Below are 16,423 nucleotides of genomic sequence, written 5' to 3' on the forward strand. Positions count from 1 at the left end.
TTTTAATGTTTTCCGTTGTAGAGAGTATGTTTCTTGCTGGCACTCACATTACTCCCCTGCCTTAGGTGTGGCTCTGCTGCGTATCAGTGTTTTGTGTCTGTTCTATGGTTTTCTTGTTGTAGAGCCCAAATTTCTTTTCCTGCCTGGACCCCTTTATGGGTCAGATGCCTCACAGGCAAAAGGGAAGAGAGGTGGTACTTTCAGCACTGTGCAGTTTCCTTTGTCCTGTTTGGACAGCCTATAGCTTGGGAATCACCCATGTGTGAGGACTACCATCCTGCTTGTCCTCGGAGAAGGCAGAGTTGCTTACCTGTAACAGGTGTTCTCCGAGGACAGCAGGATGTTAGTTCTCATGAAACCCACCCGCCTCCCCTGGGAGTTGGTTTCTCCTTGTTTGAGCTATATCCTGGACTGAGGGACTCTTCCTAGGAGCTAGGGTGATAACTGCAGCTGCACATGCTCAGTAGGGCATGTTTGAAAGTTCTAGAATCTTTGAGAGCAAAGTTCCGGACTGGGCTCCATCCGATGACGTCACCCATGTGTGAGGACTAACATCCTGCTGTTCCTCAGAGAACACCTATTACAGGTAAGTAACTCTGCTTTACCCTAAATCAAAATTTATAACTGCTAAAATTACAGAAAAGTGTCTGATCATCTTCCTTTTGTTTCTCCATTGTCATATCCCAGGTCATTGCTTGGAAGAGAGATCATGCCACCATTTGTCTTTGGTCTTACTGTATGGGGAAAAAACAATGACTTAGTTATTTGTGATGCTTCAAAAATAATAGCCTTAGTGGTTTGTGTTAGAAGCCAGCTTTTCAGTATTCTTCAGCTGTGAATAGACAGCACTGGCCCTTTCAATGCAGCTTACATTTGAGATGTATAGAAATATTGTGTTTTTGTGATTGGATACAGATGTATTTATTAATCTCTAACTACAATCCTGTATATTTAGTTTTTCTGTTTTTTTTCTTCCCCCCCCCCCCCAAGCCAAGAAATTCACATGTATATGTGTGTAAACTTGTATATACCGGTATTTTTTAATGCCTGGTCTTATTAAATGCTCCTAAAGCACATACAAATAAATTTAGAAACTAAAGATGGCTATCTTGTTAACTGGTGCTTTTTTGTTTGCAGTGCTGAATGCATGTTGAGCAAGTTATTTCATACTACTACTTAACATTTCTATAGCGCTACTAGACATACGCTGTGCAGGGGTATTCGGCTCCGGTCCTCAAGAGCCAAAACAGGCCTGGTGTTCAGGGTATCTACAATGAATATGTATATGAGAGATCTGCATGCACTGCCTCCACTATATATAAACATATCTCAAGCATATTAATTGCAGATATTCTGAAAACCAGGCCTGTTTGTGGCCATTGAGGACTGGAGCTGGCCACCCCTGTAATACACTCTGATTTTTTTAACTTTTTCAAACCTTAGTTCTTTTAAAGTAAATAACTGTTGTATAATTATGGAGTCATATAATTTCCATACTTTTAGGCACATTTAAGCAATGAGAAGCACTTTTTGCTATTGCTATGTCTGTATGCATGTATAAGGAGCCCACTGTCTGGACAGTTTTGGTTGAAATTTGATGGTCTCTTACTGCTGTGCCAATACATCTGTCAAATTTCAGCCAGATCCATCTGGGGGAAGGACTCCGTTGGATGTACTGAGTGTGGGAGGCTATTCCTTGATTTGGCAGGAGCAGGGTAACTGAAATACAAGAAGACTAGGAAGCATGCCTTTTTTTGTGTTATGCTAGCAGCATACACAACTCCAACTTGCTTATCAAAACTTTTTATTAAGATCTAAAAATGTATTCATCTTTTTGTAGAACATTTTGGTGCTGTAATGTGCTGATACATTTTACTTTAGAGTTTAGCATTGGAAAATTCTACTCCATCTCTTTCAAGGGCAGGATATGCATGACTAGGGCTTGATATTGAATGCCACAGTTCAGTATCCTAGTTCATAGGAAAGATTTGAGATCTGATCATGACTGGTTAGTGTGCAAAAGTTAAAATAGGCCAGGTGCCCTCCATTGCTGACTTCATACAGTTGATTGATGCTGTAAATTGTTTTCACCTTGATATTGAAGATTAGAAACAGTGTGGAATTGAAATAATGAAGTGCACAGTTGTGCAGGTATGCTTATACAAGATAAAGAGGACACCAAAGGCTTTTCATGTAAAATATGATAAAGTTATTGTAGTCGTATTAGCATAACTAGAACAGTTGTATGTGGGCCATTAATAAAGAAAATTTGGTTTTAAAGAGATCTCCTACAGGTTGGGATTAGTTGGGTATTGCATGTCTCCAAGAAAAGTGTAATGAGTGACTTTACATAGTCCTAATGAAAATCAGCCAGAGATGTTGGCTTGGAAAAGGTTTAAGGATGTGAGGTTTTTTCCAAGGGTTTTTGATTCCTATTTTCTAATGGAAGGTTGAATTTCATTTTTTTTTCCCCCAAAATGAAGATCAGGCAGCTGGAGTAAATGTAAAATTAGTTTTCATGTAATGAAGTCGTTTTGGAGAAATATGTTCTGACCAAGTTAAAACTTGTGGTATAAAAGGAACTCCTACATTAGTGGTCAGCTGTATTGCTGTTCAAATGATTTTCCAGCATCACACATGCTCAGATGTTTTTCTTTCTTCAGAGTGTTGCTGAGGTATTTGTTGCTTTGATAGAGTTCACCTATTAAAACCACGGGTATGTCAGTAGGAAATACTACTTCCCTTTTCTTAAATGTGCTTGTGACTTTCTGCAGTCTGATTGCTAATTCCCACTCTTCAGTCTGTTTCCTGAAATATAAAGGCAGGACTAGGACAAAGTGGATGGGGGAACTTGAGGGATCATGGAAAAACTGCATTATACCAGAATGATAAGTTAGAAATTGTGCACTGAACACGCAGCATTAAGCTGATGCTCTTCCTTCCTATGCATCTATCTCTTCTTCCCTCCTCTCTCTTGCTCCAATGTTTTTCTGTGCCATCCTGTGTCCTCACCTCTTTCCCTCTCAAGCTCCTCTGTATGCTCATCTTTTCCTTCCATAACAGACTGCTTGCTGTCTTAACTGGATGCCAAATGATTAGGGACCGTTGTTGTCAGTTTTGGCAAAAAAAAAATAAGTGGAAAAATGACTTCTGTTTGTTTATAATGTAGAAAAATCACTGGAAAAGTTATGTTTGCTCTGTTTTTTGTTATAAAATTGAAATTCCCAGGAAAAATGTAACAGCTACTGAAAATGAAGGTCCCAATGCATGATCTATGCCTTTTGCTTTGCTTCCTTTGCAGTCTGGGCCACATCCTCTTACTCTAGTTCTTATGTTGTCCGGGCTTCTTTGTGTTCCCTTGGTTTTGTCATCTCCCCTCAGTTTTGGCTGCCTCTTCTACCAGCTACTCTGTTCGGGCTGCCATCTAGTCCCAAGAGGTTCTGATATACAGAATTGGTTGAAGCAGTAGGAGAGCTGGAATCCCATCCATGGAGGGGGTCCCTGATACAAGTGTACGGGCAGATGTGGCAAAGGCAATAGTGCATACAATGTATCTAAAAATATTTTTCTTAACATGCTGCTCTGAAGGTAGCAAGTAATGCAGTTTTGGTGCTGTAACATGGGACTGACTTTGAATGTGATTTAGAATAATTCTGTGTTATTGGCAGTTTTTAAAAATAGAGGTAATGTAGCCTTTGATGGGAATCCTTTTTTTTTCCCTCAAAGAACTTTTCTATTTCCCATTGCTTTAATATAATCTATTTCCAGTGTTGTTGCTTTGCATATTGTTATTTGTGTAACAATGCATACATCTGTGATTTGATGTCAGATGTTAATGGAAAATCTCAGGAAGCATCAACAGTGTTCATCTTAACAACATTCCTCACCTGGTATTGTTTTACTGTTAAACCAAAAATACATACTAACTCAGTCCCACCTGGCAGATAATGCTTGTTTTGCCAAAGACCCGCATTTATTAAGCCTGCATCTTTTTAAATATGGGTTTTTGTATTTTCTAATGAACACTTAACTGTTTGGATATCGCTAAGTTGCTTGATTTATCTTAGTTGGAGAATGTGCAGAAGGCGTTTTTTCATTTAGGTGCTCAGAAGTTTTGTTTCTGAATGTGCTACCTCCAATTGATCATTGACATCTCAATCTATGCTGTTAACAGGGTACATGTCAGGACTGCAAAGTCAGAGGACCAAATCTTTGGGCATGCCTAGAGGTAGGCTGATTTGTGAAGGTCTGTGTGATGCTGTACATATCTTGGAAAGCAGATGATGATTAATATTTTTGCTTGCTGTTATGAACAGAATGGATGTGCTTACGTCGGCTGTGGGGAATCTCACGTGGATCACAGTACTGTACATTCCCAGGTATGTATATTATTCTACATTTATTTGTGGTGGTTTATATTCCTCTTTTTTTAAATTCTGTTTCTCATCTAAAGTTCTGTCTGCATTTTATTAGGCATTCATTTACAAAGTAAAGAGAGAACGCTTAATGGAGAGGTGGTGTCCGTTTTGTGTGTGTGTGAGAGCCTCTTTCTAAAATAAAACTAGTTCACAGATTGGCCTTAGAATAGATATGGCTTAGGTGAATGTGAGGGGGTTATATGTGGTGCCACTGCATTCCTGTTCTTGGGTCTTGGTGTTATGTCAGGGTCAGGACATTTTGGCCAGTAATGGCATGAACTGAAGAGCTTTAATATGCCCTAAACTGGTGGTGTGTGCATGAAACCATGGGACTGGGCAACAAAATGAACTAACCTGTGATGCCTAGGAGAGAAGCTTTGTATATCTGTGGTAGTATTGCTGTATAAATGAGTACCACTCCCCATATGTGTAGGCCCAGTGGGTGCAAATACCGCACTTCCCTCAGAGCTATGGTTTCTCTCAACCTTGTAAAAGAGATGCACATCAAGAGCAATTTTAATAGAATGATATGATGATGAAACATTTCTACAATACTGCATAAGAACACTCTGTTCAGCATATTCAAAGAACCATAGCTCTCCTACCAACCATCAGGTAAGCATCTTAATCATTCCTGAATCATGAACCTGACCAAAAGATGACACAGTATTAACCTTTATGGTATAACTGTGTAGTCCTTCAGAACGCTATAGCATAATGCTATCTTTGCATTAAAGACTGGATACAAGGCTTCATCTTAAAAACAAGTAATGGTTGTTCCCTTATCACTGTGCCGATCAAGCTGGTTACTTTACTGCTACTTCATTATATAGGGTTTGTGTATAGGTGGGCTCTTTAATTCCTGTGAAAAGTCAATTTATGATTAGCTAGGGGACATTCGTTTTCAGATTTTATTTTATTTTTCACGGGAACTTCTCAATGTTTATTATATCAAACAATAATGTGAGAAAATCAGTGAGAAGAATTAGTCCCCTTTTCTCCACCGATTTGCTTCCATTTTTGTTCATTATAATGAATACTGAGAAATTCTCTGAAAAAAATAAAATTAAAACTGAAAACGAAGTTCTCTCTCAATAACTCTACTACAGTATTTCAGCAGAAGTCCTCACAAGGATATTTTTAGATTCCTTAATATTGCAATATTTTAAGTATAAGACTACTTTTATGTTTGAAGAACTTGAGTCTTTTTAAATTTCTGATGCTTCAAGACTTTGTGGTAATCAGTTAAGTGACTCAGCTAAGTAGAGTTAGAGACTAGATGTTTCCATATCTTTATTGGTCTTGTGTTGTGGAAGAATTCAGGTTTTATGGCACTAGACTGTTTAATGCTACATGATACTGTCATGGCTTAAAGAATTCCCTAGGGTGTTTTTCAGCAATTACACCATAATGATCTTGGTACCCTGAAGACATCATGTTACCTTAGTAGTAGCTGTTTATATGATTTTTAGAATTTATATGATTTTTAGAATTTATGCATTATTTAAATAAGCTTCAACCAAGTATTTTACTCTCTTGGGTGCCTGCAGGTCCTAACAGGGGAGAAAAAGTTAATTCTTGTGTTACATAAACAATAGTTTTTATTAAATCAAAATATTTTAAAAAAAGTAATGCAGTTTATAATGGGTCCAATATAAAGTGTTAGTACAAATCATATATAGAATTTTTTTTATATTTCTTAACTTATACTAAGTCAAAAATAGTAATAACTGTACCTGAGATCTGCACAGGTACATGAGCTCGCAGAATGAATGTCTATAAACCATTTGTGCTGCTCTTTAAGATCTCCCTTCCCCATTGGTACCACCCATCTTCTTAGTGTTGTGTGGAATATATTTTGTTTGGCTGTTTCCTTTTTGTTTAAATAAGCTTACCATTTCTAAGGTGCACAGTGGTCTGAAATAATGGTATAACGAACTTTGGTTTTGCATATGTCAAAGTGCTGTTTCCTAGTGTGTAGTTTTTCTCTGTGCGTCTTGTGACATTCTCTATAGAATGCTTACAAAGTTGGGGTTCTTCTTAAGCAACGTAAATATCTTTATTCTTGTCCTTGTTTGAAACCCATTTTCTTTGATGGGTTAGGAAGTGAAGGTAGATCTTGCTTAGGCTCTCTCATTATTGCCAGTTAAAGCACTCCAGAAGAGTTAGATACAGATGAAGGTAACTGTAATAAGATATATATAGATATTTAATTTTTTTAACTTTTAGATGTCTTTTAGTAAACCCATTTTCTTCTAATTAGGTAAGGTTGTGGTGAGTTAACAGACAGGAGAGGAGCAAAACAGAAGCCAAGCAATGAACCAAACTTCTTTGTAATTTCTTATCACCCCTCTCTGAGGGATACTTGGGATAAGAAAATCAAAGAAACCCTTAAATAAGCCTTTTCCACCAATGCCTTGGCCTTACAGGCTGCTATTTGCAGAGGTTACATAGCATAGGTGATGGTCCACTGACTGCTACAGAGAATATAGCAAGGATAGAATCAGGAGTGGTGTATTTAACTGACACCTTGTATGATCTTATAAGGGTGGTCTCCTGGTCAGTGGCCTCTAAAGTGTCCATGAGAAGAGTTCTGTGGTTTCGAAATTGGGTAGTGGATGCAGTATCCACAGCCTACCTTGGTAAATTACCCTGCAGTGGAGACGGCTTGACTGGGGAGAAGCTGAAAAAGCTTATAAAGAACTTCAGTAAATCCAAACCCCAGAGACTGCTGGAAACACCCCGAACAACAGGTACGCAAGTACCAAGGTGTCAGTGCTTCAAGGAGTTTTGAGCTGGCAGATTTGCATCGCAGTAAACCAGGAAGTCCAAAGCCCAGTTATTTTTAGGGGCTGGAAAGGCTAAAGGTGAAGCCCCCACAGCTGTAGGTCTGGGGCACCCTCTCCAATGATATGCAGCAGGTTCCTCTCCCCCTCCTTACGATAATACGGATAGGTGGCTGCCTTTTAAAGTGTCGGATCAGTGGGTCTTGGTCATTTGTGTGGCAGTACTGTGCTGCTGAGTATGTGAGACAAGTCTTTCGGATCTTTGTAGTGTCCTTCTGCACATCTCCCCAAAAAATGTTGCCAAAGCTACAGCACCTCCAGACTATTGTGCTAGTACCCCCAAAGGAGAGAGGGGTAGGGCACGTCATTGAATATACTTTGTGGTTCCAAAGAAGAATGGTGCTTTATGCCCAATATTGGACCTAAAGAAGTCATCAGGTGCTTGCATGTGCCCTGCTTTTTAATAGAAACATTAAGGTCAATTATGGCCTCTGTGTGAGACCAGGGTAGTACTTGCCTTTCCTGGATTTAGTGGAGATGCACTTTCACATTCCCATTCGGGCTTCCCATCAAGGTCTCCTAAGGTTCTGTGTCTTGTGACAAAATTTTAAAATTCCAGGCATTACCTTTCAGCCTAGTGACTGAGCCCAGGAATTTTATCAAGGTCATGGCTCTAGTGGCGGCAGCCCTTGACAAACAAGGAATTAGATGATTGGCTTATCAGAGCCGAATCAGCACAGGAGAGCCACAGATCTTAGGTGGTAGTAGCCCAGCTCTTTCAGCATGTGGGATGGGTGATAAACTTTGTAAAAAGCAGACTGGAACCAACTCACGCCTTGGAATTTCTAGTAGCTTGTTTTAATACAAAGAAAGGAATAGTCATTACTCCCAACAGAATATCCAAGCTGACAACTGGGTACTGTTCTTTCAAGGACTGGACTTACCCAGGTCTTGGGACTATCAGCTGCTTGGCATTATGGCAGCATCGCTGGACCTGGTTCTTTGGGCCAGAACTTATTTGAGACCTCTACAGCAGTCCCTTCTGTCACACTGGTTGCTCTGTTCCCAGGATTATCAGTGTTGACTACAGGTGCCCCCAGAAGTAAAGAGAACTTTAAATTGATGGCTACAGTTTCCAATCTACAGAAAGGAGTAGCTTTAGAGCCGCCCCCCCCCCCCCCCCCCATATTTTGGATCATAGTTGCCAAGAATACCTACCTGGGAGGATAGAGGGCCCACAAGGACATGTGGCCCAGGGGCAATGGTCAAAGGAGGAGGTACAATGGATGATCAGGCTAGAAAAAAGAGCTATTAGGCTTGCTCTCCAGTACTTTCTCCCCTTGCTGAAAGGGGGAGAGGTCAGAATGATGTCTGACAAACCACAGCATTGCGATGGAGAAGGTACAGAGAAGGGCTACCAAAATAAGGGGAATGGAACAGCTCCCCTATGAGGAAAGACAAAAGAGGTTAGGACCTTTCAGCTTGGAGAAGAGGCGGCTGAGGGGGGATATGATAGAGATGTTTAAAATTATGAGAGGTCTAGAATGGGTAGATGTGAATCGGTTATTTACTCTTTCGGATAGTAGAAAGACTAGGGGGCACTCCATGAAGTTAGCATGGGGCACATTTAAAACTAATCGGAGAAAGTTCTTTTTTACTCAACGCACAATTAAACTCTGGAATTTGTTGCCAGAGGATGTGGTTAGTGCAGTTAGTATAGCTGTGTTTAAAAAAGGATTGGATAAGTTCTTGGAGGAGAAGTCCATTACCTGCTATTAAGTTCATTTAGAGAATAGCCACTGCCATTAGCAATGGTAACATGGAATAGACTTAGTTTTTGGGTACTTGCCAGGTTCTTATGGCCTGGATTGGCCACTGTTGGAAACAGGATGCTGGGCTTGATGAACCCTTGGCCTGACCCAGTATGGCATTTTCTTATGTTCTTATTTGTAAACAAACAAGGGGGCACCCGCAGTCGTGAGCTAGCACACAGTGCGAACGGGAAGAAGAAAATATTCTCTTGATTTCGGTAGCTTATATAGCAGAGAAGGACAATTGCCAAGCCGACTTGCTCAGCAAGAACAGGCTAGACCCAGGAGAGTGAGACTTGAGTCCGGAAGCCTTTTAGATGATAGTGGATCAGTGGGGGCTCCTGGGCGCTGACTTAATGGCAACATGGGATAACAAAGGGCTCCAGGGGTGATCCGAGAAACTATAGATTGGTGACTCTGTCTTCAGTGCTGGGAAAAAATCATGAAAACTATTATAAAGAATAAAATCACAAAACATTTAGCTAGACATGGTTTAATGGGACACAGCCAGCAAGGATCTACCCAAAGGAAGTTTTGCCTCACAAATCTTCTACATTTCTTTGAAGGGGTGAATAAACGTGGACAAAGTTGAACCAGTAGATGTGATATATTTGGATTTCCAGAAGGATTTGACAGAGACCCTCATGAGAGGCTTCTAATAAAACTAAAAAGTCATGGGGTAGGAGGTGATGTCCTTTTGTGGATTGCAAACTGATTAAAAGACAGGAAACAGAGAGTAGGATTAAAGGGTCTGTTTTCACAATGGAAAAAGGTAAACAGTGGAATGCCTAAGGGATCTATAAGAATATAAGATATACCATATCTGGGTCCTTTTGCCCCATCCTGGATCTCAGAGAGTCAACCAGCTCTTGTGAGTGACTCGTTCCCGCATGGAAACTTTACGCTCGCTGATAGTGGCAGTACAGTCTGCGGAGTTTTATTACATCTCTGGATTTTCAGCGGCGTATGTGCATATTACCTTCCAGCTGGAGCATCAACGGTTTTCTGTGTTTTACTTTTCGAGCAACAGCATCAGTTTTGAGTGCTACCCTTCGGTTTGGTCACCGCGCCCAGAACCTTTTCCAAGGTCATATTGGTGCTAGCGACAGTGATGAGAAAGGATGACATTCTGGACCACCTGTACTTAGACGATTGTCTAAAGGCCTCGTGCAAGGCGATCTCCTTGCTACAGGAACTAGGTTGGGTGGTGAACTTGGCCAAAAGCAATCTGCAGCCATCCCAGACACTGCAATATCTTGGTGCTTGTTTTCGACATGAAACAAGGCAGGGTGTTCCTGCTGGAAATCCGCATTCAGAAACTGATGGTGCAGGTGCGACTATTGACAGAAACAATATGCTCAATGGTGTGGTCTTATCTACAGGTGCTCGGGTTGATGACAGCCACCCAGAGGTGGTTCTGTGGGCAAGGGTGTCCTCTTGAGCGCACACTCCTTGCACATTGGAGTCCACAATTTCAGAACTACTCGATATGGCTTCAGTTACTGGTGGAGATTAGCATCCAACTGCAGTGGTGGTTGCAGGTGGGTCATCTTAACGAAGCACACTCCCCTACGAATACCGGACTGGCTAGTACTCATGAATGATGTGAGCCTCCAAGGTTGGGGGCTCACCATCAGGAGTTGACATCGCAGGGGTGCTGGAGTAAAGAGGAGTCTCTTTGGAGCATCAATTGGCTGGAAGCCCGTGCTGTTCAGTTAGCATGCTTGCAATTCGTTGACTGCTTGCAGGGTCGAGCAGTCCAAATGATGTTGGACAATTAGACAACTGTGGCTTACATCAATTGCCAGGGAGGAACCAAGAGCCATCATGTGTCGTAGGAAATAGCCAACTCGTGGAATGGGCGGAAGTACATCTTCAGGAGGTCTTGCCCCAACACATTGCAGGAAAAGACAATATAAGAACAGACTTTCTCAGCTGACAGAGTCTGGATCCAGGAGAATGGGAATTGTCAAACGATGCATTCCAGCTCATAGTGGACTGCTGGGGCCTCTCATTTCTAGACTTGCTGGCTGCCTCACACAGTGTGAAGATTCCCTGCTTCTTCAGTCACGGGAGAGATCTGAAGTTTTTGGATAGTGATGCCCTCATGCAGGAGTGGCCGGAAGGCAAGCTTCTATATGTCTTTTCCCTTTGGACCATTTTGGGCAGAATGATTCGGAGAATCAATAAGCACACGAGTTTGGTGCTTCTGGTGGTACCAGATTGGCCCAGGAAGCCATGGTATTCAGATCTGCGGATGCTCCTGGTGGACTCTCCTCTCCGATTCCTGGTCCTCTTCTTGTTGAAGATCCAATTTGATATGGCCCTTGAGAGGGCTTGGTTGCTGAAGCATGGATATTCCACTGCTGTGATTTCCACCTTGCTTCAAGCGCAAAAGTTCTCCACTTCCTTAGCCTATGTTCAGGTTTGGTGAGTATTTTTGAGGCTTGGTGTGAGGAATGAAAAGTTCATGCTCATTCGGTTAAGATCCCACTCAGTTTGGATTTTTTGCAAGATGGGTTGATTAAGGGCTTGGCCCTTAATTCCTTGAAGGTACAGGTGGTGGCTCTTACCTGTTTCCGAGGTCACGTGAATGGTGAACCCTTGTCGGCCCATCTGGATGTAGCCCAGTTCTTGAAAGGGGTGAAGCATCTTTGTCCCCCCTTGCGGTTGTTGGTGTCCTTGTGGAATCTTAATCTGATGCTGGATTTTCTGGTGGATCCAACCTTCGACCACTGCATAGCCTCTCCTTGAGGTTACTTACTTGAGGACGGTGTTCTATGCGTAGAGTTTCTGAACTTTGGGCTCTGTTTTGCTGGACCACTTCCCGGAGTTCCTGCGAGTGACTCCGGGGGTGATCAAACTGTGAACTTACATCCTTTTTTTGGCTGAAGGTAGTCTCTGATTTTTCACTTGAATCAATTTCCCTGCCGACACTGGACAGGGAGAGAGATGTTAATGAATATAGTCTGTTACGGACCTTGGATGTCAAGTGGAATATCATGAGGTGTTTTGGAGGTTTCTAAACCTCTCAGTAAGATGGACCAGCTGTTTCTACTCCAAGGTTGGGGTAAACAGGGTGAGCCGACATCGTGGGCTTCAATAGCCCACTGGATTAAGGGGGTTATCACGGCCACGTATGTGGATTTTGAGCAGCCGTTGCCTAGTCAGGTTAGGTCTCATTCCACTAGAGCTCAGACAGTGTCATGGGCGAAGATTAGATTGTTTTCTCCCATCAAGATTTGCCGAGTTGCAACGTGGTCCTCCTTATACAACTTTTCCAGGCATTATCACCTGGATGTGCAGGCTTGGGAGGACGCAGCCTTCGGTGGTGTTGATTGGACCACGGGCAGCCTCCCGCCCTGTTCGGCATTAGCTTTAGTACATCCCACTGGTTGTAGATCAACCTGTCTGAATGCTAAGAGAGGAGAAATTACTACTTATCAGATAATTTCCTTTTCTTTAATGAAGACCGGTGAATCCACCTTTCTGCCCTTGGCTGCCGGATGGTGGTGCTATTGTCCTCCTGAGTGGCTGTGTTTCTGGGGATTACTGGTAAGTGTCAGATCCAGCCCCTAGATTAGTGATGATATACTCCTTGTATGCGCTCAATGTTTTCCCATTAACTGAGTGTTTGACTGGTTGTCTGTTAATAGTTATGATCACATTTTGTTTAGCTGTCTACAGTTGGCTGCTGCAGAGTATACTAGCGGGCTGATGTCGGTGCAGGGGTATATATACTGTGACGTCAGTTTTGCTCCGTCTCCATCTGCTGGTAGAGGTCCATAACCCACTGGTCGTGGACTAACCTGTCTTCATTAAAGAAAAGGAAATTATCAGGTATGTAGTAATTTCTCCATATTACATATAAAAAATTGATGCAGTTCAAATGAACCCATGAGCCATTTTAGTTGATATAAATGATAAAATAGCAACTATAATGCAAATTCCAAAAACTGACTGACTATAGTGTCTTCTGTTTGAAGCATGGTGATATGACTTTTGGTTTATGCTTTTCTGGCTTTATACAGAATCCGACACACTGTATTTTTAGAGTAATGATTCGCTACTAGATATAAAATCCAGACAGTCTTGGATTCTGTAGGTGGTTCAGTATCCCTTGAGTTTCTAAATCGTAGGCTTGATATTCTGTGTTAAAGCCCATTCTGACTGACTGATTTTGCCTGTGTGAAATGTTCTCGTGTAGTAAATTTTGGAAACACTGCCTGTCGGAATTATAAATATTCCTTTAATTGAATTGTGTACAGTCGATAATTTTATCACCTGTCTAGTTGAAGCTTTCATCCAGATCACAACTTTGAGAGTATTTAACAACTAAGTCTGATTGTTTTAGATGTTTAGATATTTCTAGACATAAGTAATTACATCTGTTATAATTGATCAATGAGATGAGACAAAAAAAAAAAATGATTAATTAATTGCTTTTCATGGGTGTGTAGTAAGACAAAAGGCAAACTTAGTATAAAGTGTAAATATGAATTTTAAATGTAAATATATAAATCTGTGTACTTATTGCATTTATTATAATAAAATAAAGATGAGGCTGAAGCTGATAGTTTACAGTTGTACTATGAGAACATGGCACCAGCAGCGAGCACTGTCTCACAGTCTGATTACAACTTTGAATTATCAAACCTATGCACTTATTTTGTTTTAGAGTCACTGGAGATATTGCCCGCTTTTTTTAAAGTTTTATCTTGCCCATTAATGATATGTTTTGTAAGACTTGTTAAATAATGGTAGAAAATTTGTTAGCTACCTTGTAATGGTTAAAAAAGCAGACACATTCTTTTTATTTAAAAAATATTTAGACTTCATGTGTGTGTGTGTGTGTGTGTGTGTTCTCTGCAGTTAGTCACAGATGCCCCAGTATAAACAGAAGCTTTTGGTATCCTCACTTCTTGGGCACAGTGTCTTCAATGCTGTGTGTCGACATAGAGTTCCATATCCATACTGTTCTTTCCAGTACTTGCCAGGTTCTTATGGCCTGGATTGGCCACTGTTGGAAACAGGATGCTGGGCTTGATGGACCCTTGGTCTGACCCAGTATGGCATTTTCTTATGTTCTTATGTTCTTATGTTCACTATGTTGATACAATTGGTAAATTAAATGGACACTTGTGTATACTGACTTCTGTTGTTTGATGCTTGCGTGACTGACCGTCTTCCACATCTTCATCCTTAGGTCAGAGAGCTGCTGGCAGTAGGAGGGGAAGGGTGAGGTGAACAAAGGGCATCCGTGTTTGACTGGAATGGAATGCTTGCTGCTTTTTCACACTTAAAGGCTTTGTAACAGCAAGAAACACATGGTAGAGCTGTAACACCATTATTGGTCTCCCCGAAGATTTTAAAACATAATAAAAACATGAGAAATGCTTGCATTGCTGCTGTTAGCTAGTACTGATACTTTGATATGTCCCTCATGTTTAATATTAACTTGTATAGATCTGATATGTAGTGCTTATAGAAAGGTTTTGGCAATCATTTCAGCATGATTTTTTTTTAGGTTAGCATATGAATTTCACCTAATTCAAATAACTATCTTACCTAGGTTTTTTTTTTATGGCATATTCTGGATAAACTTTGTATTGTATTTTGAGATCAAATCCAGATATGTCTTTAGAGTGTAGAGTTTCAGTACCAGTGGCATAGTTTAGAATGGCCCTCTTGCAAATTTGAGAGAGATTCTCGTCCCTTACCCTTCCTTCTTCCTTTGTGCTCTCCTACCCCTCAAAGAGGAAAAAAAAACTGGGTTGGTAAAAAGTGAATGTATGATACTGAGAGTAGCACCTCGGTCCTGGCTACTTCTTCTGAGTGCCATGAGGTGCATGTTTGTTTTTGCTGCAGGAAGTACCAGCTTTCTGGGGCACTTGTTCATGTAGTTCTTGAGGCCAGTAAGCACAGCAAGCAACGCAGTTCACAGGGAGTTCCCCCGTGAAAGATGCAATATCCTGATATTGAAGAAGCATACTCTTTGTACAGTTTTTTTTTAAAACACAAAATATTAGACTCTGTGCAACCTATCAGGCTGGCACATATCACCTGAAGGAAAGGAATTATACACTAAGAAAAGCTGAGTCAGTTGATTTCGGCTTCAGTTTTTTTCTGGTATGTAAACTCTTAATGTAGGAGGTGCATATAAGCCATAATACTTTGGATCAAGTCCCAGCATATTTTATGTTGATCAGTTGGTAAAACAGTTCTCCAAACTTTGGGCCTGATTCACTAAGCTATTTTTCCATAGACTCAGAATGGGGGAAAAAGCCTTAGTGACTCAGGCCTTCGGTTCCTTTTGGCTTTGTTTTCTAGCTCTGATCTTTCTAATTTTTTGTCCTATTTTGGTGTGTGTGGTTGGTTTTTTTTTTTTTGTTTTGTTTTTTTTAAATCTTTTCTCTGCCATCTGTCCAACTTGCTTATCTTTCCTGTTTCAGTTTCCCTCCTTCTCTTTTCTTTCTTAATATGCTTTTTCATTTTCTTTTGTCACTACTTTTATCTTTTTAAGGCTTTTCTCAACCTTAGTTTTGTGTATTCTTTCTCCACCTTCCTCATGTGCTTTCTTAGATCTTTCTTTACCTAGAGGCTGAAATACTAAAGTGTGCAATATTGTGCAAAGGTCATCCACCTGTTAAATGGGTTAGCAAGTCTGCACTAGTTTTTTTAGCTTGCAAAATTTAGTTATTAGCTTTACAGATAGCTACTTGTGTGTTAATTTAATGCAAATTCATTGTTAACTGTGATGCAGAATTACATAAAGAATTTGTAGCTATGAACGCCTAGCTAAACTAATGTGAAAAAAGCTTTGCAAATTCATTTTGTGAAAAAATTAATTGCACTTCAATGAGGTATAGTTAGTTTTTGTGAAAATGTCATACAAAAATTGCATGCACTGTTTTGCTACTGGGCTTTTAAGAAGCCCCTTTGCAGAATAGCCCATGCTGTTAACTATAATGTGCGCAAATTTTGGTGCACTTTAGTACATTGGCCTTCTAGTGTGGCCATCCCTCTTCACTATCACCTGTACTGTCCTGCACCCCTCCTCCTGTTTATATTCTTTCCCTTCCCTCATGGTCCTAAGACATGCAGTGTGAGTTGAGAGGAAAAATAGAGGGAAGGAAGCAGTTGAGCTACCAAGGCAGATCACAGTTGTTGGTTGGCCACCTTATACCACCTGATAGCATACAATTGTTTGAGGAGCATGGGGGATATGTGTGAGCTTTAGGATCCTAGCCCAGCTTTCATTCCCTCTCACTTCTTACTCGCCCTCCACCAGTTCTCTCTCGCTCTCCCTAATGTCCCATCTACTTCTTTATCTCCTCCCTGCTGTCCCATTTTCCTTCACAAGAGCAGCTGTAGGACACAGCATCTGAGCTCCCAACAATACAAGGAG

General features: G+C 40.9%; 1 protein-coding gene across 3 annotated transcripts in view; it reads left to right on the forward strand.

The window, feature by feature from the left end:
- USP33 (ubiquitin specific peptidase 33) overlaps positions 1–16,423 on the forward strand; it is a 112,388-nt gene that overhangs the window by 16,289 nt on the left and 79,676 nt on the right. For 2 of the 3 annotated variants that reach the window (XM_029618877.1, XM_029618878.1), the window contains exons 3-4: positions 4,175–4,228; positions 4,317–4,379. In XM_029618877.1, coding sequence (XP_029474737.1) covers positions 4,175–4,228; positions 4,317–4,379 — 117 coding nt within the window. Of the gene's footprint in view, positions 1–4,174; positions 4,229–4,316; positions 4,380–14,221; positions 14,254–16,423 lie in introns of all 3 variants that reach the window. The other variant, XM_029618879.1, reaches the window with a different exon arrangement.

The sequence above is a fragment of the Rhinatrema bivittatum genome, chromosome 10, assembly GCF_901001135.1.
Source record: "Rhinatrema bivittatum chromosome 10, aRhiBiv1.1, whole genome shotgun sequence".
Taxonomy (NCBI): Eukaryota; Metazoa; Chordata; class Amphibia; order Gymnophiona; family Rhinatrematidae; genus Rhinatrema; species Rhinatrema bivittatum.